The 24,480-nt window shown below is 54.1% G+C and overlaps 1 protein-coding gene across 1 annotated transcript; it reads left to right on the top strand.

The window, feature by feature from the left end:
* Positions 1-4,242: 4,242 nt before the first annotated feature.
* GUCY2D (guanylate cyclase 2D, retinal) lies at positions 4,243-16,471 on the top strand. Its single transcript, XM_060134227.1, has 18 exons — positions 4,243-4,981; positions 5,065-5,369; positions 7,282-7,633; positions 8,230-8,314; positions 8,579-8,681; positions 9,084-9,185; positions 10,736-10,816; positions 12,179-12,385; positions 12,484-12,640; positions 13,182-13,331; positions 13,934-14,082; positions 14,593-14,756; positions 14,852-15,044; positions 15,280-15,454; positions 15,754-15,852; positions 15,951-16,045; positions 16,159-16,244; positions 16,378-16,471. The coding sequence occupies exons 1-18, from the start codon at positions 4,243-4,245 to the stop codon at positions 16,469-16,471; spliced, it is 3,336 nt and encodes a 1,111-aa protein (XP_059990210.1).
* The last annotated feature ends 8,009 nt before the right edge of the window (positions 16,472-24,480 follow it).

The raw sequence follows: 24,480 nt of genomic DNA, 5'->3' as shown, positions 1-24,480 counted from the left end.
AGTGAGGTAAGTCAGAAAGAGCAAAACAAATATATATTAACACATATATGTGGAATCTAGAAAAATGGTACAGATGAACTGGTTTGCAAGGCAGAAATAGAGACACAGACATAGAGAACAAATGTATGGATACCAAGGGGGAAAAGCCGGGGTGGGGGGTGGGGGTGAGATGAATTGGGAGATTGGGGTTGACATATATACCCTAATATGTATAAAATAGATAACTAATGAGAACCTGCTATATAGCACAGGGAACTCTACTTCACTTTGCTGTATAGTAGAAACTAACATAACATTGTTAGTTACCCCAATAACTATACCCCAATAAAAAAAAAAGGAGATTATGGAGTAAGCCAAATCACTTTCCGGGCCTCAGTCTTACCATCTGTGAAATGGAAGGGTTGGGTGGAGAATCCATGATTCCTAGAGTTGTTGTGTTAGAAGAGGAGAGACTTGGGGGAAATAACCCCTACGGAAAGTAAGAAGCCCAGGACTGTATAAATAAACATTGATACCTACTAGGTTTTGAGACTCTACTACAGGTCAGACATAAACGTTTTTTATTAACATTTTTTAAAAATTTAAATTATCAAATATTTCAAACATACAGAAAAATCCCTAAATATAGTGATTGTGTCCACCTCCATGAGATCTTAACTCTTTATTCACTGCTGTATCCCCAGAGCCTAGAACAGTGCCTGGGACATAGTAGAAACTCAGTGAGTTTTTTTTGAATGAGTAAATGAATCCTTATGTCTCTTCATATACAAATAAATGTTAGTTCCTCTAGGGTAATTCCTACAAGTGGAATTGCTTCAACTCTAATAAGTTAATTGCCAAACAGCCCACCAATTTACACCCTCGTCACAAATATGTAGGTTTTGTGTTTGCTCAGATTCATACCAACGTTTGAAATTATCATGCTTTCTTATTTTTGCCAATCTGATGGATGTTAATGGTATCTCACTGTTTTATTTTGCATTTCCTTGATTATTAGTGAGGTTGGGCATTTTTCCTTAGGCTTTTCTTATGACTTGCCTGTTCCTTTCCTATGCCCATTTTTCTACTGGGTTATCTTTTATAGTATCCAGTATATATTTTGGTACTAACTCTGTTAATGTTTTGCAAATATCTTCTTCTTGTTGGTGGCTCATGTTTTCTCTTTGTGATATGATTTTTTGACCAGAAATTTTAATTTTAATATTTTCAAATTTATGAATATTTTCCTTTATGGTTTGTACTTTATGTGTTTTGTTTAAGAAATTCTTTCCTACTCTGAATTGATAAAGACATTCTCTTTTTATCTAAAAATTTTTTATTAATTCTTATTGGGAAATAATTTCAAATTTACAAAATGCTGCAAAGATAAAAATAGTACAAAGAACATTCATATACCCTTTACCCAGATAGTGTTAACATTTAATCACATTTGTTTATCATTTGATAAGTATAATATACAACATATAGTATGTAATACATATGACATAAAACATGTACATATATTTTTTCTGATCTATTTGAGGGTAAGTTACATACATTATGGTGCTTTACAGCTAAATACTTCAGTGTGTACTTCCTACAAATAGGGATAGCACAGTTCAAAATTTACACTGATAAAATACTTTTATCAAATCTCCTGTTCATATCCCAGTTTCGTCAGTTGACAAATTTGATGTTGATACACTTTATAACATTTTTATAATCCTATGAACTCTATAACCATACAGCAGTTTTAAAAACCCTTTGTACAGGCTCCAAACTAGAGGCAGGTATTGCATTTAATTGTCATATCTTTTTAGCTTCCTTTAATCTGGAACATTTCCTCAACCTTTATTTGTCTTTTATGATATTGACATTTTTGAAGAATACAGGCCCCTCCCCTCTTTTCAGTAGAATGTTCCTTATTTTGTGTTTATCTCCTGTTTCCTTGAGATTAGATTGATGAAATGCACTCTCGGCTGGAACATACATAGATGAATATTGTGCAGTATTGCATCTGTGCAGTATTACAAAGATGTAGTATTGTATCTTTCTCAGGTTATGATGTCTGGAGGTACACAATGTCTATCTGCCCCTCATTGGTTGACCAATGCTAGTCAAAGTGTTGTCCAATTTCTCCACTGTATAATCACTGCTTTTTTTATTGTTATTAATTTATTTTTGCTGTGCTGGGTCTTCGTTTCTGTGCGAGGGCTTTCTCTAGTTGTGGCAAGCGGGGGCTACTCTTCATTGCGGTGCGCGGGCCTCTCACTATCGCGGCCTCTCTTGTTGCGGAGCACAGGTTCCAGACGCGCAGGCTCGGTAGTTGTGGCTCGCGGGCTCTAGAGTGCAGGCTCAGTAGTTGTGGCGCACGGGCCTAGCTGCTCTGCGGCATGTGGGATACTCCCAGACCAGGGCTCGAACCAGTGTCCCCTGCATTAGCAGGCAGATTCTCAACCACTGCACCACCAGGGAAGCCCTAATAACTGCTTTTTATTTTTTTGCTCCCCCAAACTCATAAGCAATCGGTAGGGAGACACCTTAAGACATGCAAATACTCTGGGGACTTCCCTGGTGGTCCAGTGGTTAAGATTCGACGCTCCCAGTGCAGGGGGTCCAGGTTCGATCCCTGGTCAGGGAACTAGATGCCGCTGGCAGCAATGCAGGCAATGAAGATCCCTGTGCCGCAACGAAGACCCCACACAGCCAAACAAACAAATACATATTTCAAAAAAAAAAGATATGCAAATATCCTGCTCCTCATCAAAATTTCTTCCTAGCTTTAGCATCCACTGATGATTCTTTCCTGATCCAATCTTTGCCATGATAGTTGGAAAATGATTCATTTAAACTTTAAAATTGTGTTTTTATGTATGTTTTTAACCTGGAATTGATTTTGTAGTGTGAGATAGGGATCAAATTCTACCTCCTCCCTCCCCGTCCTGTATGGCTAACTAATCAGCTCCATTTGTGGAAAAGCTGATAAGAAATGTCCACTCCTTCATACATCAAATTTCCATTTTTGCTGGGTTTGTTTCAGTAGTTTCTATTCTGTCCAATTGGTTTGTTTATCCCTGCACCGATACTACAGTGTTTTAATTATTATAGTTTTGTAATAAATTTTGATATATAGTACGGCAAGTATCCCATTATATTCTTCTTTAAAATTGTCTTCTCCATTTTTGTCTTCCTGGCAATTATATTCATTGTCACAGATAATTTCCACAACAATCTTGGGAGAGATTAAGAAACTTTCCCAAGGTCACAAGGCCAATAGGAGGAATTTGAACCCAGGCCTGCCCAAGGTCAGAGTTCTTTCCATTTCTTCCTGGGGTTCTGCCTACCCAAAGCCAAAGGGATGCTTACCTAGGCATGGAGAAGTGGAGGTCAGAGAATCAAGTGTGGGCAGGTGAGAGAAGGCAGGTATCAGACTGGGTTTGGGTTTGGTCTCTGGGTGTAGACTTTGCCAGCCAAGGGACTTGGTTCTGACTTGGCTGGCAGAACTGGAAACAAGATTGGAGGAAATGGGACCCCAGGACTGATCACCCACAGGTCTCCATGGGCACATCTTGCTGTTTCCCAGGCTGAGCAGGGTAATGTGGCAGCAGCCTGACAGGGGGACCTGCGGCTGCTTTTATGCTGGGGGTTATGGTGGGGGGCTTGGGACACAGGGAGGGGAAAGAATCTGGCTGGCTGCCTGGAAGCTAGGACAGAACCCACCCCAGGGAGCCCCATCCTCCACCAGCCCCTCCCTGCCTGCTTAAGAGACCCTAATCAGCTTGGGGAGATTAAGGGCTCTGGGCGGCTCTTCCCACACCCCCGCCCTGGGCCCTGGCAAAGGAGACCCGTGGGAGGGCGTCAGAAGGATCGGCCCTGTGACCCCGAGCCCCGGCCCTGGCCCGAGCCCCGGACTTTCCGGTGAGTGGCAGAGCCCCCTCCACACGGACTCCAGGTCCTTCCTGCCGGAAAGAGACCATGGAAGGGAATGGGAGTGTCCCCACTGACCCCTGACAGCTCTAAGAGGGGGAGAGGGGCAGACAAGGGGGAGCGGGAAGCAGAGCAAAACGGGGGGGAAAGGGGGTGCTTCCAGGCTATGCCCCTGACCCCATATGGTCGTCCAAGCCCGCGGAGGCGGGTGTGGAAGCATAGACAAGCCGTGGGTTAATTGGGCTTTGAGAACCTTGGGGGTTGCGGAGAGCCCTAAGAGAGCCCTGGGGGTCGCGTCCTCTCATGCTGCTCTGTTTATGCTCTCAGAAGCCGGCAATGACCGCCCGCGCCCTCCTCCCGGGTGGGCTTCGGGACCCCGGGCTCTGCGCTCCCACGCGGGAGGCTCCGTCTCCGCCCGGCCTTCCCCGGACGCCGTCCCGGCCCCGGCCTCTGCTGCGCCCCCTGCTGCTGCTGCCGCTGCTGCTCCTGCCGCGCCCCGCCCTCTCCGCTGTGTTCACAGTTGGGGTGCTGGGCCCCTGGGCCTGCGACCCCATTTTCGCCCGTGCCCGCCCGGACCTGGCCGCCCGCCTGGCCGCCGCCCGCCTGAACCACGAAGCTGCCCTGGAGGACGGCCCCCGCTTCGAGGTCGCGCTGCTGCCCGAGCCGTGCCGGACGCCAGGCTCGCTGGGGGCGGTATCCTCCGCGCTCACCCGCGTCTCGGGCCTCGTGGGGCCGGTGAACCCCGCAGCCTGCCGGCCGGCGGAGCTACTAGCTCAAGAGGCGGGGATCGCCCTGGTTCCCTGGGGCTGCCCCGGAATGCGGGCGGCGGGCACCACGGCTCCCGCGGTGACGCCCGCGGCGGATGCGCTCTACGCCCTCCTGCGCGCGTTCCGCTGGGCGCACGTGGCCGTGGTCACCGCCCCCCAGGACCTGTGGGTGGAGGCGGGACGCGCACTTTCCACGGCGCTCAGGGCCCGGGGTCTGCCCGTTGCCCTGGTGACCTCTATGGAGCCCTCGGACCTGTCTGGAGCCCGGGAGGCCCTGAGGAGGGTCCAAGGTGGACCCAGAGTCAGAGGTAGGCTCCCCTGCAGGCTGCGGGGGGGTCGGCCGTCCAGCGAGAAAAGGACAGAGCACCGAGCGGAGCCTCTGTGTCCGCAGCAGTGATCATGGTGATGCACTCGGTCCTGCTGGGCGGTGAGGAGCAGCGCTGCCTGCTGGAGGCTGCGGAGGAGCTGGGCTTGGCTGATGGGTCCCTGGTCTTCCTGCCCTTCGACACGCTGCACTACGCCTTGTCTCCAGGCCCGGACGCCTTGGCCGTGCTCGCCAACAGCTCACAGCTTCGCAAGGCCCACGATGCGGTGCTCACCCTCACGCGTCACTGTCCCCCGGGAGGCAGCGTGCTGGACAGTCTGCGCAGGGCCCAAGAGCATCAGGAGCTGCCCCCTGACCTCAATCTGCAGCAGGTAGAGGGACCAGGGAGGAGGGAAGAGGGGAAGAGAGCAGAGAATAGCCAAAAAGGGGAAATGAAGGCTGGAGGCAATGGGAAGAGAAGTGGATAGAGTCGTTGGAATGAGAGGAGGATGCAGTCAATAGGAGGGAGTAGGAGGCCAGTAGGGAGAGAATAACCAGCAGCTCTGCATGTCCTGGGTGATGTAAAGGCTCTGGCCTTGCTTGGAGCAGCTTTGTGTATTGGAATTGCTTCCAGAGAGCTGGCAATGAGACCTCTCAAGGTCAGCTCCGAGGAGCAAACGCTAACGAACTCTGCACTGCAGCATCTTCTGCAGTCTACTTTAAAGTAAACCCACTTCCAACACGGCCGTGACATACAGTCTGTATCAAACAACCGGTGTTCTTAAGAGAGCAGGAAGGAGGGAGAATACAGATCCAGCCTCCATGCCCAGTTCGGAGGTGTTTCCTCTGGGGCTTCACCTAGTGGTCTTAACTTTTTGAGAGCCTTACATCTTGTGAGAAGCAGAAAGGTCCCTAGGTGGAGCAAGGGCTTCTATAACCATCTAGATTCACAGCTTATTCCCATCAAGCAGCTAATATCCAGGATTCCCTGAGAACAGTGGTGAGATGGGATGGAGGACAGGTGGGGAAATAGAGGTGGGGGAAATGGTGGGGAAAACCCTCTTCGGTTCTCAGTAAGTAGCATAGCCTTTCACCTAGCTGCCCAAGTGAGACCCCTGGGAGTCACCCTTGATTCCTCTAACCTTTCCCCCAACATCCAGACACCAAGTTCTGTCACTTATGCTTCCCAAAGGTCATTTGAATCCATCTACTTTCTCCATCCTCACTGTCACACCCCTGGTTCAGGCCACAGCACCTCTGGTCCAAATCCCCAAATAAAATCTCCCAAGTGGTCTCTGCTTCAACACTTACCTACGCCAGGCCCTTCTCCGCCCAGCAATCAGAGTGAACTTCAGAAATCTGACACATCTGACTGTGTCACGCCCCCATCCAAAGTCTCCCAGTGGCTTCTCTTGCCCTGGATAGATACAAGTCTCTTCACTTGGTTTATCAGGTCTCATGTCTTCCTCTCTCTTCCTTCTTTCTTGAACTTCAGCCAGACCGAGCTACTTTGGGTTCCCCAGATGTGACCTTCTCTTTTGCTTCTGTGCTACTGGGTGTACTGTTCCCTCTCTCCTGTCCCTACACTCCCCCAGATATTTCGGATTCGTCCCCTGAGGGATGGTCACTTCTGGAAGCCTCTTCCTCCTCCCCCAGCCTGGGCTGGGCATCTTTTCTGTCTCCTCAGCTCCCTCAGTTACCCCTCCCCTCACTCATTACACTGCATTAACATCCCTGTCTGTCTCTCCCCACTAGAGGAAAGATTCCTCGAGATAGGGACTCTGTCTTGTACCCTGATATATCCCTAGTGCTCTACACAGTGCCTGGCGCTGTGAGAGATGGGAACTGGGAATAATAGAGAAGCTCCGTGAGATCAGGTGGTTGCCTTGGGGAAAAGAAAAGACCTAAAGATAGAAAATAGAAGCCAACCAAAAGACGAGAAAGAAGGCTTTCAATGAATGGTAGGTAATGATTTTAAAAATATATGCAGGGCAACCAAAAGGAGAGGGAAGAGAGGAGATGTAGGTATTGGAGTTAGAAGTCACAAGTGATAAGAAGAGCGTAAGAATACTGAAAAGAAGAAAGGGCAGTGGTAAAAAGGGGTGGGATAGACAATTGGGGAGAGAGGAAGAGAGAGCCAATGAGGAGAGATATGGAACCACTAACTAGGAGGTGTGAACAGTCAAAACACACAGGGCTTGAAGGACTCGAAGGGCCCAATGAAAGGATAAGCGGAGACAGTAAGTCCCCGTCTATTTACGGGCCGTGACCCCGAAACCTGAACCCCTTACCCTTCCTCCCCAGGTATCCCCTCTCTTCGGCACCATCTATGACTCGGTCTTCTTGTTGGCCGGGGGCGTGGCGCGAGCGCGGGCGGCTGCAGGTGGCGGCTGGGTGTCCGGAGCAGCCGTGGCCCGCCACGTCCGGGATGCCCAGGTCCCCGGCTTCTGTGGGGCCCTGGGAGGAGCCGAGGAGCCCTCCTTTGTGCTGCTGGACACGGATGCAGCCGGGGACCGGCTGTTCACCACATACGTGCTGAACCCCACCCGGGGCTTCTTCCGCTCCGCGGGAACCCCGGTGCATTTTCCTAGAGGGGGACGGGGGCCTGGGCCCGACCCCTCGTGTTGGTTCGACCCAGACGTCATCTGCAACGGAGGTGAGGGCGAACATCCCAGCCCACACTGGGACAGTGACCATGAACCCTCCACAAAGTGGTGAAAGAGAGTGAACTCTCATCCTGTAACTCCTGTTGGAGGCCCTTCCAGGTCCTCCTCAGAGACCCCTGGCTTGTGCAGGACCCCTGTCTTGCCGAGCCCCTGGAGCCCTCTTGGAACCTTTCTAGTATTCCCAGACCACCCCCCGCCCCGCCCTTTGCAGGACCCCATGACCTTTTCCTAGATCCTGTTATGGGCTCCCATCCCCCTTTTCTGGAGCCTCCAAGATTTGACGTGACCGCATTCTTCCCTAGAGAGCAGCGGTCCCTAACCTTTTTTGGCAGCAGGGACCTGTTTCGTGGACGACAGTTTTTCCACGGACTGGGGCGGGGCGGGGGGGTATTCAGGCGGTGATGCCAGCTATGGGCAGCGGCAGATGAAGCTTCGCTCACTCACGCCGCTCACCTCCTGCTGTGCGGCCGGGTTCCTAACAGGCTGCGCGGACAAGTAGCGGTCTGCGGCCTGGGGGCTGGGGACCTCTGCTAGAGAGGATGCCTCCCCTCTGCTACAGTCCTCAGCATCTCTCCTCTCACTCCAGGAGTGGAGCCCGGCGTCGTCTTTCTCGGCTTCCTCCTGGTGGTTTTGATGGGGCTGACAGGGGCCTTCCTGGCCCATTATTTTAGGTGAGTAGGGTAAGTAGGAGAGGAGCTTGGCTCTCCACCTGCCAGAAATGCAACTGTGCAGCAGGCTGGGCCCACTCAAGAGTAGAAGGAGGGAGGATGTCTTTTGGAGAGGGGGAGAAGGAAGGAGTCTTGGAGGGCTGGCGGAGTCCCAGGGGGGGTCTGGTTTGCAGATGACTGCCCTCCACTGAGCCAGCATTTTCCCCCACTGGCTTCCTCTCATGGACCTTGGTCTCCTTTGCGAAGATGACCTCCTTTCTCTACCAGGCACCGGCTACTTCACATCCAAATGGTCTCCGGCCCCAACAAGATCATCCTGACTCTGGATGACGTCACCTTCCTCCCCCCGCAGAGGAGCAGCTCTCGGAAGGTAGGGGAGGAGGGGAGCCAGGACCCAGCTGTCCTCTCCTATATGTTCGGTCCCCTGCCTGGGCCAGCCCTCACCCCAGCCCCCACCTGGGAAGGCCTGGTTTCTGCCTTCGCTCCATCCCAGGTCTGAGTGCTGGGATCAACGCCCTCATGTGTGCAATGAGGATAACAGCCCCTGTCCTGACCGCTTTCCTTGGATAGGGTGAAGCGCCAACAGAAAATGAATGTGTTTGTTTTGTAAGCTCTGAAGTGTCGTGTACTTGGGAAGTAATGTCATTATCACCTGCCCGAACTAAGATTTCTTCCCTTCCCCTCTTTAATCCCCAGATTTAAGCCTGACCTCAACCCAGGACTCTGACCCCGTAGTATATTTTGACCCCATGCACTGACCTCTACCCTCCAGGTGGCCCAGGGGAGTCGATGGAGTCTGGCCGCCCGCAGCTTGTCAGACGTTCGCAGCATCCACAGCCAGAGCCCGGATTACACCAACATTGGGCTCTATGAGGTAAGCCTGAGACCCGGGCAGGCCAGGCTCCGTTCCTGGAGTTGCGTCATATCTTGCAGAGTCCAGGAAATGGGGATAGGAGCCCAGAATGGGAACTAGGGAGAGTTCATGGATTCCTCCTCAAAGGGGAGCATCTGGGAATCCTTCCTGCTGGGGGATTTTCCCTTAGCCATTATCCGGGTGAGGGCTCTTCAAAGGCTAATCACAGTGGCCTAAAGACTAGAGGCCTGATGGTGGGGAGTTTGATGGGACCAGCATGTAGCCTGAAGAGGCCACTGAGGTCATCGTCCTCCCCCTCAGTGCTCCAAGCCTTTGGGTTACTGAAGGGCACAGGCCTCCCTGGAAAGATTGAGACAGAGGTTCATCTGGGAAGTGATCTCATGGTCACAAAGAGGACTTTTCCAGGATTGGATTGTTCAGGAAGGGGCTTCCAGACTGAGCTAATCTCTGACGCAAGCCAGACCCATGTCTTGGCCCCACCCAGCACTTCTACCCCAATCAGATCACACTCTGGAGCAGCAAGACTTAGAGGGGAAAAAGAAAGTCACAAAAGGGCATTAGGACATTAACCACGGGGTCAGCAGATCTGAGTGTGGTGGGATGGGTGGGAGATAATGAGAACAGATTCAGAGAGCGCTGGGAGAGAGCTCCACTAATGAAGAGGGAGTGGAGATTTAGAGCTCTTGGGTGTCATGTCGTGGAGAGAATGCAGAGACTCCTAGTATGTCACCTAGAGGCCATTGCAGCCATTTCCCAGTAGAACACTATTGTCGTTTGGGGCAGGACCCTATGCCTTGAAGAATGTTTAGCGCCACTTGTCTCTGACTCTGTCCACTGATCACAGCCCCCAGTTTATGTGACAATTAAAAATGTCTCCACATTTATTTCCAAATCTTCTTTAGGGGTCAGTACCAAACCCCCAGAATTCCCTCCTAGTCCAAATCCTTTATCAACAGGCAAGGCCAACTACATAATCTGCAAGGTCTAGGGCAAAATAAAAATGAGGTGCCCTTTGTTCATTCAGGATGACAGCAGCAGATCACTGAGCCAAGCTCAGGCCCTTCTGAGCACGGGGCCCTGGGGGACTGCATGGGTCGCACGCCCATGAACTGGCCCTGCGGACAGCTGAGGACAGTGAGGCCCAGAGCCTGCAGGGGAGCTGTCTATCCTTCACCGTTAGTCTGTAATAACGCGTGATCTACCCAGACTCCTTGACGCCCACCACAGTGCTCTCTTATGGCAGCGGGTGGTGATGAGGGCTGTGATTTCAATGACACTTATGGTGGTGCTGGCTCACTTAATAGGGCTGTTGGTGAGCGCATCTGGCGTGGTGAGGACAGCCTCTGCGTCTCTCTTTCCCACGGGCGGGCTCTCACGCAGCTGGCTGTGAAGTGGGCTGGCAGACGTTATACCCCTTGTTCCTGAAGCTCTTTGTCACATGGAAGATGGGTTCTGGGGCAGGGAGCCAAGGGAAACACGGGGGCTCTCTACGGCTCCTCACATCATGGGGTTTTGAGAAACAGAGTTCCCTACTCCTGTCTCTGCTCCAGGGAGACTGGGTTTGGCTGAAGAAATTCCCGGGGGAACAGCACATAGCTATCCGCCCAGCGACCAAGATGGCCTTCTCCAAGGTGAGAGTGGGCCTGTGATGGGGTGTGAGGTGGCCATCGTTTCCTCCCTCCTTGCCTTCTCTTTGCAGCTGAGTCCAAGTAGACCCCACTGTGGCAGGGACGACGAAGAGCTCTCAGTGAAGTGTCCCCTCCTCTCTAAAGCAGGTTTCTTATCGTGCTCTCCTATAACACTAGTTCTTTCCTTGGAGGTGTTGATCATGATTTGTAATTGTTCACCTGTGTGTGCTTGCTTATTTCTTATCTGCCTCCCTCCCTGCACTGTAAGCTGAGTGAGGGCTTTTCCCCTTCTCCCTCCATTGTATTAATATTTCCAGCACCCAGCACAGTGTCTGGAACATTAGAGACATCCAGTGAATGTTTGTTGAGTGAATGCTAGAAAATAAATGGGTTTCCAGTTCTGTCAGGCTGCTTGCACAGAATGGCCTAGTTGGTGCATACTGAGTGACGTGGAAAGTTGGCAAGGAGGCTATAAACTGGCTTATTCTGGTCATTCCAACCTTAGTGCCCCTCTTACCCCTAACACCATACAGCCTTGGCCTGGCCTCCTTCCCGGATGCCTCCACAGAAGCTCTTGGTCACAGCTGCAGAATGACTTAAGTCATTAAGTGGGCTACCAGTTGTCAACGGACTAAATCACCATTTAACAACAGGCATTAAGATGAAAAGAAGCCCCTTGTTGGACCAAAGAAAAACTAGAAAGGGCACCAGTCACCCACTAGCCCTCATTTTCCCAGCCAGACTGTGAGGGCCTCTGTCCCACCAAGTGGGTGTGGCCTTGTTGCCGGCTTCTCTGGGACACAGCTCAACTAGTTAGTCCTTCTTCCTTAACATGGCGGGGGGGCAGGGCGGGGGGTGCCTCTATCTGGCACAATGATGTAACAAGCAAAGCAGCCCTGGGCTGAGTCACCAGCATAAGCCACTTCTGGTGATTTTTGAAAGCACTGCAGTGTCTGCCTGATTCTCCCCCCAAGGGACGGTTATATCAGAAGTTGGGGGTGGGGGGCGGTGAGTACCAGGAGCTTTTCCTTCATGACGTGTTTTCCCTTAAGACCCAGGAAGTTCAAAGTCTTATGGTTAATAAATCAGAAACTGCCTGGGTCCTGATTTGCCAGCGCAAAATTGTCTTTTCCTTCATAACTTTAAGATAACACCACGTTCAGCGTCTGCACGGTGGCCTTTGACTGTGTTGTCTTTCCTAGAGAGAGAAGGTATCTGTAGAAGGAAGCCCCTACATTCCCTATAGACCTCTCCACTCACCATTTTTACCCCATCCTCCAATCAAAAACAGACCTGAAGAACAGCCTCCTCCCCACCTCGCTCCCAAAACAGCAAATGCCTGTTAATTCCCACCCCCTCCCCCAGATCCGGGAGCTCCGGCATGAGAACGTGGCTCTCTACCTGGGGCTCTTCCTGGCGGGGGGAGCTGGCGGTGCCGCGGCCCCCGGGGAAGGGATGCTGGCTGTGGTCTCAGAGCACTGTGCCCGTGGCTCCCTCCAAGACCTCCTCGCTCAGAGAGACATAAAGCTGGACTGGATGTTCAAGTCCTCCCTCCTACTGGACCTCATCAAGGTGTGCGTGTCGGGGTGGGACCGGGTGGGCTGCGGCGGGGAGGAGCCGGCGGGGGGAACCGCGTGGGCTGAGGCTGCCCCTGACGCCACTCCTTCCAGGGAATAAGGTATCTGCACCATCGAGGCGTGGCCCACGGGCGGCTGAAGTCACGGAACTGCGTGGTGGACGGGAGGTTCGTGCTTAAAGTCACCGACCACGGTCATGGGCGACTGCTGGAAGCGCAGAGGGTGTTACCGGAGCCTCCCACCGCGGAGGGTAGGATTCCCCGGCTGCCTCCCGGGCGGCCGAGCAGCCCCCGCATCCCCGTTGTTTCAAGGCCCTCTCCTTTCCTCCTTCCCTCGCACTCTCTCCATCCCACACCCACCGGACGGGACTCCTGCCGCGGAGGAGATCTTGTGACCTCTGAGATGAAGGGGGTCTGGCTCCATGACTGGGGAGGCGGGGAGTCGTTAGGGGGCGGGACTTGTGCCTGAGGGGCGGAGCTCCTGCCCTTTGGGGGGGGGTCTGCTTCTAGTGGGGCTTTGTCTAAGGGCGGGGCTTGTGCCCAAGGGACCTAGTCTGCTCTCGGGCACCGCTTTGTCTAAAGGGCGGGTCCTATTTGTGAGGGCCCGGCTTTCTGAGACCTGCTCTGGGATTCTGGTAGTTTCTCCTGGGGATCACTGCGGGCAGCAGGGCCAGACTGAGGCTGGGGAGTTGAGCGGGTGCGAGCCTGGGCTTTCTGGTGAGGGTGTGGGGGGGTCTGTCCCTAGCGCCTCTATGGCCCTCCGCGTGCCCACGCCCCCTTCCCCGACCCCAGACCAGCTATGGACAGCCCCGGAGCTGCTTCGGGACCCGGCCCTGGAGCGCCGGGGAACGCTGGCCGGCGACGTCTTCAGTCTGGGCATCATCATGCAAGAGGTCGTGTGCCGCAGCGCCCCTTACGCCATGCTGGAGCTGACTCCCGAGGGTACGGCCGCCCTCGCCTGGCCTTTGGACTAGAAAGACACCCTGCTGTTAGGCAGAGACCCAGCCTCGCTCGGTGCTGAGACTTAACTTATCTGGGACTCCCTAGAGCTGAATTCTGAAGGATCAGGGCTGTAGAGAGCCAAGCATCAGGATGGGAGGGGCGGCCAGCACCCAGACGTCAGTGGTTTCCTCTGTCCCGACCCTGGACCCAGCCTGCTGCCCCAACGGTGGTAGCAAGCTCCTCTCTGGTTCTTAGGGGCCCCAGGGAGGCAGCACCATAGGGGGAAGGGGGAAACAGAGCAGACGGATCTGGTTCAGATCTATATTATCACGTGTAGGATACAGCATGCTACTCGATCACTCTAACCCTCACTTGTCTTATGTGCAATAAATGTCAGTCTCTTTGCCTGGCCCCTCCTACTGCCCCCTGGCCCCCAGGGTTCAGGGTCCTGTTGCTCCCAGCAACACCTCCCACACTACACTTCCCCACCTACTGAAGCTTCCCCTTCCAGCCCCCTCCTCTTGAGCTTCAACAATCAGGCCAGAGTCAGAGGTGGCTTCTGTTCCGGCACACCCCCTCTCTTGTTCCCTTCATGCCTCCAGAAGTGGTGAAGAGGGTACAGAGCCCCCCTCCGCTGTGTCGGCCCTCGGTGTCCATGGACCAGGCGCCCATGGAGTGCATCCAGCTGATGAAACAGTGCTGGGCAGAGCAGCCGGAACTTCGGCCCTCCATGGACCGCACCTTCGAGCTGGTCAGGGGCTGGGCTGGGCAAGGACTGGGCTGGCCGTTTGCCAACAACTTGGGGTGGGGGAGGGGAGGCTGCAGGAAGGCAAGCTGGCAGGATCTCTGACCTTCCAGGCTACTTCCTAAGGGGTCGTCTGAGGATTAAGGGTTTGGTGGGGACAGAATTAGAATGGGGGCTGTGGAGGCCTTTGGAGTGGAAGATGGATCTCTGGGCGGGAGAAATATTTAATTCAATTCAAATGACATTTATTGAGTATGTGTTTGGCCTAGTGAGGGAGAAGGACCCTTGGCCTGGGAGTCCAAAGACTGGGCTGGTTCCAGCGCCTTGTCAGTTGCTAACAGAACAGGTGACCTCCTAATAACGTGTGAAAACACAGTGCCCAGCACAGGGCAGCACGGGCTTGATGGGTATAGATGAAAGGGGGTGGGGGCGGAGGATCAGGAATAATACAGCCCCATGAGAGGGGCATGGCAGGCCAGGTCCTCAGCAGCCCCACCAGCTTCCTCTTCCTACTAGTTCAAGAGCATCAACAAGGGCCGGAAGATGAACATCATTGACTCGATGCTGCGGATGCTGGAGCAGTACTCCAGCAACCTGGAGGACCTGATCCGGGAGCGCACTGAGGAGCTGGAGCTGGAAAAGCAGAAGACAGACCGGCTGCTCACACAGATGCTGCCTCCGTGGGTGCCTATGGGGAGAGGTGGGTGGGGAGGACAGCTGGAATCCAGCCACACTGGGGCGGCCTCCAGGTGAGCTCACCACCTGCCATCCCCAGGTCTGTGGCTGAGGCGCTGAAGATGGGGACACCTGTGGAGCCCGAGTATTTCGAGGAGGTGACACTGTACTTCAGTGACATTGTGGGTTTCACCACCATCTCAGCCATGAGTGAGCCCATCGAAGTGGTGGACCTGCTCAATGACCTCTACACGCTCTTTGACGCCATCATCGGCTCCCATGACGTCTACAAGGTGGGGTGTGTAGGGGGCAAGCCCTCCTTCAGCTTCTCCGGCCCCCGCCCCCCTGCCCGAGGTCACCAGCACGATCCTCTTTCCCAGCCATCCTGTCCCTTTTCTCCTCTGCCGGTCCCCAGCTCAGTCCCCCAGCTGGAAGCCTCCCCAGGATCTCTGCACTCACCCCACTTTAGGCCTCCCGACAAGGGACATTGGCATTGGCGGGGTGCTCAGTACTGAATTCTCTCCTCAGGTGGAGACAATCGGGGACGCCTATATGGTGGCCTCAGGGCTGCCCCAACGGAACGGGCAGCGGCATGCAGCAGAGATCGCCAACATGGCTCTGGACATCCTCAGTGCCGTGGGCAGCTTCCGCATGCGGCACATGCCCGAGGTGCCCGTGCGCATCCGCATCGGCCTGCACTCGGGTAACTCCGCGCCTTCCCGGGCTCTCCAGCCCATCTCCCTCGTTAGGGCCGGGCTCCAGGTTTCCTAGATGGGAGGCAAACTCGTGGAGTGGGTGGGGGCGGGGACTTGTCTTGAAGCCACCTTTTAACAGCAGGCACCGCACTGTAATTGGGAGGGTACGCTTGAGAGGGTTTCTTTGGGAAGCCAGTGGAGATTATGCAGTGCTAAAGGCCCCCTGGAGCCCTAGGTGCCACCCAGCCGCCAGCAGGCCAGCTTCAGCGCAGGCCAGCCAGCCCACCGACGCAGCGTGTCTCCACAGGCCCGTGCGTGGCGGGCGTGGTGGGCCTCACCATGCCGCGGTACTGCCTGTTTGGGGACACGGTCAACACCGCCTCGCGCATGGAGTCCACCGGGCTGCGTGAGTGTGACGGGGCGGGAGGGGCGGGGAGGGGGCGCGGGAGGGGTGTCCTGAGCTCACGGTGTCCTCTGAGCTCACGGTGTCCCCTGCCGTCCCAGCTTACCGCATCCACGTGAACCGGAGCACCGTGGAGATTCTCTGCGCCCTAAACGAGGGCTTCCAGACCGAGGTGCGGGGTCGCACGGAGCTGAAGGTGAGGCCGGGCTGGAAGACGCAACTCGCCACGCCCGGTTCCACTGAGACCTCGAGATCCACCGGCCCTCACCTCAGTCCGCCTGAGTCCTTCCCTCCCCCGTGTCTCCCCAGGGCAAGGGCTGCGAGGAAACGTACTGGCTGGTGGGCAGACGCGGCTTCGACAAGCCCATCCCCAAACCGCCTGACCTGCAACCGGGGTGAGGATCCGGCCTTCACGCGCCATGACCGAGTTGGTCCCTCCATGCCCTCCCTCCCCTCCTGCCCTGCACTGGACCCTACCCTCCTACTGCCTATCCTCCCTCCATGAGGCCGCCCCTCCCTTCGCCACAGGGCCAGCAACCACGGCATCAGCTTGCAGAGTATCCCGCCTGAGCGGCGCCAGAAGCTGGAGAAGGCGAGGCCGGGCCAGTTTTCCGGAAAGTGAGGCTGGGCCTGGGACAAGGTACTGCCCCCTTGGCTCCCACGCCCCACAGACCCCGGGGGCTACACACATGCTTCCTGGAGGACGGGCACCTCTTCCCCAGCCTGAGGACCTAGCCCTGCCTGCCTGCAGAACGCCCCACTCAAGCCAGGTGTCCCCGTCCTTCTCTGACTTGGTGAGCCCAGGCTGGTTCCTAAACCCAGGGATTTCCCAGCCACAGGGACCCTGGTTCGGTAGGTCTGGAGTGGGCCAGGAGTCCAGACTCGAGAATGACTCTCCCCTACTGAGGTGAACCCCCGTGACCCCTTTCCATGGTTTCCCTCTGAAACACTCCTCTCTCCCTCAGGATTATTCCAGAAGGTCCTTTTCCTGAAAGTTGCTGCTGTAGGTGACCAAAAGTCTGGCTAATACCAGTGGCTTCCGTCCAGCTCTGCCTCAAAGGATTCTGAGCCTTTGCAAGAGCTGGTTGCAAACCAGCTGTGTGACCCTGGGAAAGTCTCATGCACTCTCTGGGCTTGGTTTCCCCTCCGTGGTAAAATGAAGAGTGGCCTACCTAGGTGGTTTCCATACCCTCCGGCCCTGACAGCTGGCCTTCAGAATGGTTGGCCTTGGGGTACAGGGCACTGGGCACGTGGCCTCCAGCCCCAGTGACCCTGAGCCCATCAGAAAGGCCCCAGGAAGGAGGATCTGGGATTGGATGTCCCAACCCCAGAGGAGGTGGAGACCACCTATTCCACCAGAGCAGGGGTGTCGTGTGGCCTGAGGATTTGAGGGCTTCTCCATCCCCCTCCTTCTTCTGTGGCATAACCACATACTTTGCCTAAGTGCAGAGAAAAGCTTGTTGCAAAGCTTTGGGGAAACGAAGGTAAACAAACTCCACAAAACCTCTCCTAACCAGAACACCCAGGAATAGTAGTATTCTCTGTTTAACCGGGCGCCGCTGAGCAGGCAGTTGAACAGAAAATCCTCCCAGCTTAGATCTTTGCGACAAGTATCAACCCCTCCCATCCCAGTAAGTCCCCAGGTAAAGCTTCTTTTGTGGAACTCTGATGTCCCAGAGCCTGAGCCTTGGCATATTGGACTCTGGGTGGCCTTCGCCATTGCTGCAGAACCTGGCAGAAGTTAGCAGCAGCTGTAGCCAACGCAGGCTGTCACTAGGTGGTGAGCCTCCAGTCCCTGGAGATGTGCAAGCAGAACTGGAGACCTCTTTGAGCAGGGAGAGAACGGTCAGAGGGACTTCCTAGGCGGAAGGATGAACTAAATCCTCACCACACAGTGTGGTAGGTAGGCCAGCAGCAGCGACATCGCCTGGGAGCTTGTTAGCAACGCAGAATCGCAGGCCCAGGCGTCTTGCAACAGAATCTACACCCTAACAGAGTTCCTTCAGAGTATTTCTATGCACGTTAAAGTTTCTGAGTCAGAGAACTAAAGGATCCTAGGATCCCTAAAATCTCAGAACTGCTAAGATTTCATAAAAACCAGCCTAGAAACTAGCCCTGAGACTTGTTTCGTTTGATCAATGAAGTGGTTTTGTTTTTGTGTTGAGCTAACATTTAGAAATCAAGAGGTACCACATTGTAAACATGGCTGCCAAATTTCCCTCTTCTCTGAAATCAAAGCCCCGCAGGGGCGATTGCTGACTTCCTGCTGGAGCGAAAGAGCAACCGTCCCCGCGTCCCGTCTCTCCAGGGTTTCGCTTTTCTGTTCTCACCACGGGGAGTGGAGTGCCCACCACTCCCCGTGGACTCCGAGACACCAAGATTTTCTGAACATCTCTTATGTACCTGTCCAGAGCCTGTAGACGTTAGACCTCAGGACTCTGGAGTAGCTGATGTTAGGATTACAGGCACTGCTGGAGATCGCTTTGCCTGGCTCGTAATGTCCACAAGTTCAACGGTCTGCCCCTCCTTCCTAAAGGTAGAGGAAGAACAGACAAGATACCTAGAATCCAGCACTTGTAGATTCTGGTTACTAAGGTGGTGCTGCTATAGTGAGTAATATAGTATAATTTAAAGAACATTTTTAACCGAGTTCAGAGATGATGAATTAAAGATTTTTTTAAAACCCTGATGCACACACACACAAGATATTTTTTAAATTATGTACATTCTTAAACATCTCTCTTCAGATTTTCTCTGTACTTAGGCCCCAGGAATCAAGGGCAGGCTCGGAGCTCTGGGAAAGAATTGGCCTGGGATTAGGTGCAGGAGGATTAGTGTGGACAGGCTGGGGCAAGGCACCCCCAGAGGGGGAGGAGTATGACCTGGGGCCCAAACCCAGTTTGGGGCAGAGGCAGGGCGGGCAGGGCTGAGCGGATCCCTTCCCACCCTCAACCCAGCCTTGTTCCTGGGAGTCAGTCTCAAAGGCAAGTGACAGGGGGGAGGAGCTGGTAAAGGAGAGGCCTGTCCTCCTCCCCAGCCAGGGGAACGCAGGACCACCCGCCCCAGAGAGCTGGTGGGAGAAGAGGAGGGAAACAGCTAAGCCCCAGTCTCTTTTTTGCCCTTAGTCTCCTCTCTCTGCCGGGCGGTTTCTCCTTGCCTTTCTCCTCCATTTCCGTGGAACCTTTTCTCCTGGGTCCAGTCAGTCTCCTAGAGCCCAGCTGCCCTCAGACCCAGGTCCTCTCCACCTGGTCACCCCTCTTGTTCCGGGGACCCGGGCAATTCCCAGCCCAGAGAGCACCCAGCTTGGCCACTAGGCACCCCTCACCCTCAGACGTGTTTACACTACCTCGGCCAGCTGGCCTGTGCCAGGAGCCCACGCTTGGGGCGGCCTTGCCTTCGGGATGGCTCTGTCGCCAGGAGCAGCGCTGGCCGAAGCAGGGACCTCCCGCAGCTCTGCTGCTGCTTCCATCCCATAGCCGGGACGCCGCACCCTGACCCAGGGCTCACCTGGCGCCTTTGTCTGTGCTGCTCCTCAGGGTCGGGGCCCTGCTCCCCATCCCCACCTGCAGTGGACCCCCGACACCCCCCTTTGGGGGACCTGTGACACTGCGTTGTGGGACCGCGTTCACCGAGATCTGGACTGTGCGCTGTGGACACCAGGCCGTGTGCCGTGGTGCTGGGTCCTGGCAGGGTGGGGGCTGGAATAAAGGTGTGCTTTCTTCCAGTCCACGGTGTGTGGTCCTTTTGGCCTGGGTGGCCCGAACACCCCCATCCCCAGAGGGCTCGAACCTGGCATTGCCATGGAGGGCTTCAGATAAGGGGTGAACCTTAGAGATGACCCAGGCAGGGGGAAATGAACTGGGGTCAGCAACGCCCCGCCCAGAAACCCCTCTGCTCAGGGGATCTGCTCTGAGGGAACCAAGCAGGGAAGCTACAGGCCTTTCAGGCTTCTAGAAAAGACCAGGGTCTCTGAGGCTCTGGAAATGGGTGGTGTGGCCTCATCCCTTGGTCATAGGCAGGAGAGAGGAAGGAAAAGAAGAGCAGAGCTTGTCTACGGCCAGGACCCAGGAACCGTGGAGGCCAGAGTCTGATTCTGAGGGAAGGGGGCCCCCAAATGGGGAAGTTGAGGTCCACTGATCTCTGGACAAGACCTCACCAAAACCCACACTCTACCTCCGACCCTTCCAGAGCCTACCACTGGCACATTAGAACAGGAGAGAACATCCCAAAGCCACCCATGGGTGACCAGCCCATTGGTCATCTATTTTCTTTGAGCCCAGCTATCCCGGCCCCAGGCTCAATGTTTCTGACATGATGACTCGTGATGGATGTCGGGTGTTCTGCCTTCCTAGCAACCGTCTGCTCCATGATGGGCAACCATCCCTGCCCCACTCTCAGTCCCTGTGGAACTGACCCCAGACCTCCCTCCAGTCCTGCCCAATCGCTCCATCCCTCTGGCCACAGGGATTGCTTCAAGGACAGGCAGGTGACCCAGTCGAAGCAAACAAGGCTTCGTGCTGAGACATTGCTAGAAGCCAAGGGCAGAAGTTGCATCTCTTCTCTGGGGTTGCTGAGAGGATGTGACTCTGAGTGGTTTTGCCACCACAGAGAAGGAGCAGAACCGACAGACGGGCAGTGACTAAGTCCTGCTGCCACTTGTTTGAGCCTCTACCCTTCACTAGGCTTAACCAGTTCCTGCTAGTCCAGTACGATGGGATAGCAAGCTGTTTCCTTTGCTTAAGCCAGATTGAATCAGGTATTCTGTTCTTTGCAGTCAAATGTGTCTCAAAAGGGTTGTGGGAAGCAGTGGGGGTTGGACTGGTTTAAGAGGAAAGAAAAGGAGATAAACACTGAATTTGGAGGGAGGAGGGAGTGAAGGATGAATGACAAGAGATGATGTCTCTCTCTAAGCCTCAACTCCACCGAGAGTCAGCCCGGGCCCTTCCCTGCAGTATGACTGTTCCTGAAATTCCATTTACGGGGGAACCTAACCCACGCAGAGGTTAGGACCTTGTGAGAGAAAAGGCGCACAGCCTGGTAGCCTTGTCGGGACTCTCGTGCTGACTCAGCATTTAGAAGGTGGAGGAATCTTTCAGGTCCTGCCCCAGAGGAGAGGATGCAAAGGGGAGTGAAGTGAGGTCTCTAAGATCAGCACATCTTGCTTGTCAACATCCTCGTGAGTTAGCGACTAGACTTTGACAAGGAGATTAGGGTGGGACAGGCGGCTTGCCCTGCTCCCAGAGGGGGAAGGGAGCAGAGAAATTGGGGAGAAGGACAACTGCGATGTCTGGGAAACCCAGGTTCCCACAGAGAGGAGCTTCTTTGTCACAGTCTAGAGACTCGTGCATCCAAACTAAAGCCATTTTGTCACCTCCACCAGGGACATCATTGCACTTTACCACCCACCCCTGCGTCCGGGTCTCTGGTCCTGGACCCAGAGAAGGGTATGCCACACTGGTACTTACCCATTCTGTCACAGGGAACATCGATCCCATCACCTAAAAAGCACGTCCCCATATACGGTCCCTAATCCTCACACAACCCATTTGACACACATGGAAACTGAGGCTCCCAGTGGTGAAAAGCCTTGTCAATCAACGCAGTTGCAGCAAATCTTGGGATCAGGAAGCACACCCAGGAGTTCAGGCTCTGGGCCTTGGGGTGCCTCTCAGCGATGCTCTGGAGATGTTTCTCTCACAGGCAGCCCTGCTTTGTGACCCCTTGATTCTTTTCTGCAAGAGCACGACTTAAACTCCAAGCCAATGTCTGTGTAATCAGATTCTTAAAGACTTTTGACTTGGTGGGATATGAACATGAACCCATTTTACATTTCTCCAACCGGTACCTTCCAAAGTCCAGTCCAGTTGAAAACTCCCATTTCCTAATCTGCTCTGAAAGTCTGTTCCTCACCACGCCGGTCAGGGCCCTGGTGGGGAGCGGGGGTGGTGTAGTGGGGGAGGAGGGAAGGGGCAGGCCTGCTCCTTCCCTCCTCCGCCAACTCTGGCTTCTCCATCAGGAGAGGAGGGACATGGGGCATCATTTGATCCTGGGACCCCCACCCCCTCATTCTTCAAAGGAGGAATACAGCGGAAGCTTAACTGGTTGCCGGATCAGGAAAATTCCCCTGGTCTCACTTTGGCTCAGCAGCTGCTGGCGCTGGCTGGAGATGCCGTCCTCTCTACCTGTGCAGAGGTGATTTCACTGCAAAGCTGATGAAGGTGAAACGTCACAATCTCTCACCCGCACAAGTCCCTTCCAAGCCTCGCTACCCAATTTTGTATTCTTTTTCTTTCTTTTTTCTTTTTTCTTTTGTATTCTTTTTCTTAAAGAGGGCCTTCAAAGTTGGATAAGCTTGGGAATTCCCTGGTGGTACAGTGGTTAGGACTCTGTGCTTTCACTGCCTGGGGCCCAGGTTCGATCCCTGGTCGGGGAACTAAGATCCCGTGAGGCGCGCAGCCCGGCCAAAAACAAACAAACAAACAAAAAAAGGTTGGATGAGCTGAGGGTCCCCACGACATTTGAATCCATCCTGGGTATAGTCCCCTGGGGGTTGGGGAGTAGCTTCCCCAGCCTTCTTCATCACTGAAGGTAGAAAGCAGCAGCTGGGACTTCTCTGGTGGTCCAGTGGTTAAGACTTCGCCTTCTAATGCAGGGGATGCGGGTTCGATCCCTGGTCGGGGAGCTAAGATCCCACATGCCTTGGCCAAAAAACCGAAACATAAAACAGAAGCAATGCTGTAACAAATTCAATAAAGACGAGGCTACCCTGGTGGCGCAGTGGTTAAGAATCCGCCTGCCAGTGCAGGGGACACGGGTTCGAGCCCTGGTCCGGGAAGATCCCACAGGCCGTGGAGCAACTAAGCCCGTGCGCCACAACTACTGAGCCTGCAAGCCACAACCACTGAAGCCCATGCGCCTAGAGCCCGTGCTCCGCAACAAGAGAAGCCACCGCAATGAGAAGCCGGCGCACCTCAACGAAGAGTAACCCCCACTCACCGCAACTAGAGAAAGCCCGCGCGCAGCAACGAAGACACAACGCAGCCAAAACTAACTAAACAAATACATTTTTTAAAAAAAGAGAGAGAGTTTTAGTGTAGTTTATCATGCAGCAATGGATAACCAGAACAAGCTCTCCATTTCAGAAGACCTCTAAACCTTGGTTGAGAGTTTTGAAAAACTCAGGTCAGCAATCCGCTGACAGATGGTTTCTGAGAGGGACTTCTCCCAGAAAAGGTAGAATAAACACTTTTTTTTTTTTTTTTTTGCCTATTTCTTCCCACATCTAAAATTCCTTTGGGGATCCACCCATCTCCACCCTCCATCCATATAGTTTGTATGGGACTAATTCCAGCCCCAGCTTCAGAGTCTGTGACCAAGGCCAGTTCAGTGAGGGTCAGCCCCAGAACATCTGCAGTAAGCGGGTGACATCGTCTTTGTGCTAGGGTTGCTAAGCTGGAAGGATAGAAGCCCAGAGCTGCTGGTTATCATTTCTGCCACCACTTGGGAAAAGTCTGCCTGAGAATGAGCTAACACAGTTCAACACAGAAGAAAGCAGAAATGAAACATTGAGGAAGCACCATTCCTGACACATGTTCTGGGCACCTGGATCCATCCAGGCCTGAAGCCATTACTCCTGAATTTTCCAGTTACATAAACCAATATGTTCCCATATTTTATCGGGCTGGTTTGAGTTTAGATTATCCTGTTTGTTCATCTCTGCCTATTAAAATTGTATCAGTTTTTCATCACTAGTTTAAAACTCACCTCCTATGAGAAGCTTTCCTTGAATTATTTAGGGGATGTTTATTGTTTGGGCTTTTCTATTGCCCAGAAAAGACCTCCCCACATACTTCCAAAAAATCCCCACAGCCCTCACAGCTCATCATCATCACCAACGTGGCTACGATGGACACAGCCACCCTGATATCTTTTTTTTTTTTTTTTTTTTTGCGGTACGCGGGCCTCTCACTGCTGTGGCCTCTCCCGTTGCGGAGCACAGGCTCCAGACGCGCAGGCTCAGCGGCCATGGCTCACGGGCCCAGCTGCTCTGCGGCATGTGGGATCTCCCCAGTCCGGGGCACGAACCCGTGTCCCCTGCATCGGCAGGCGGACTCTCAACAACTGCGCCACCAGGGAAGCCCTCCACACTTGAGTCTTAACCTGCAAAAGGGCAAAGACTGGGCCTTGCCTGGGGCCATACTCACAGCACCCAACATAATACCTGGCACAGAGCAGGTTCTCAAAATTATTCATGAATCAAATAAAATAATGAAGGCAGGCCAAGAAGACTTGTAGAAAGTGGGGAGTTGGTCCTGCCTAGGCTTTTAAAGGCTAAGGAGGCAAAGAAACTAAGAGGGGGACAAACGAACCCATGAACTCCACTGGATCCCAACTCCTTCCGGCCCCACCCATCACTGAAATGTTCTGTTTCCCAAACCTCAGGACGCCCAGTCCCTCACGTCTCAGAGCACCCCAACCCCCATCTGCATCCCTCCCTTCCTGCCTCTCAGCCACGCCCTCTCTGCCCGGAGCCAGCTCTTGCTTTTGGGGGTGGTAATGGGCCCCGTGGGAACTGAGTTACCTCCACAAGGCCTGGCCAGGGTGGGGCCGTGCCTGTCCCTGGGGGTGAGC

Source organism: Lagenorhynchus albirostris, chromosome 20 (genome assembly GCF_949774975.1).
Source record: "Lagenorhynchus albirostris chromosome 20, mLagAlb1.1, whole genome shotgun sequence".
NCBI lineage: Eukaryota > Metazoa > Chordata > Mammalia > Artiodactyla > Delphinidae > Lagenorhynchus > Lagenorhynchus albirostris.
The sequence above is the reverse complement of the archived record's forward strand: the minus strand, read 5'-3'. Positions and strand labels throughout refer to the sequence as shown.

Bases quoted from the DNA above. Each gene is read 5' to 3' on its own strand.
- GUCY2D (XM_060134227.1), top strand. From the start codon at position 4,243: ATGACCGCCCGCGCCCTCCTCCCGGGTGGGCTTCGGGACCCCGGGCTC. The intron at 9,186-10,735 runs GTAAGCCTGAGA...TCTCTGCTCCAG, and splicing joins CCAACATTGGGCTCTATGAG to GGAGACTGGGTTTGGCTGAA. The intron at 15,455-15,753 runs GTAACTCCGCGC...GTGTCTCCACAG, and splicing joins CCGCATCGGCCTGCACTCGG to GCCCGTGCGTGGCGGGCGTG.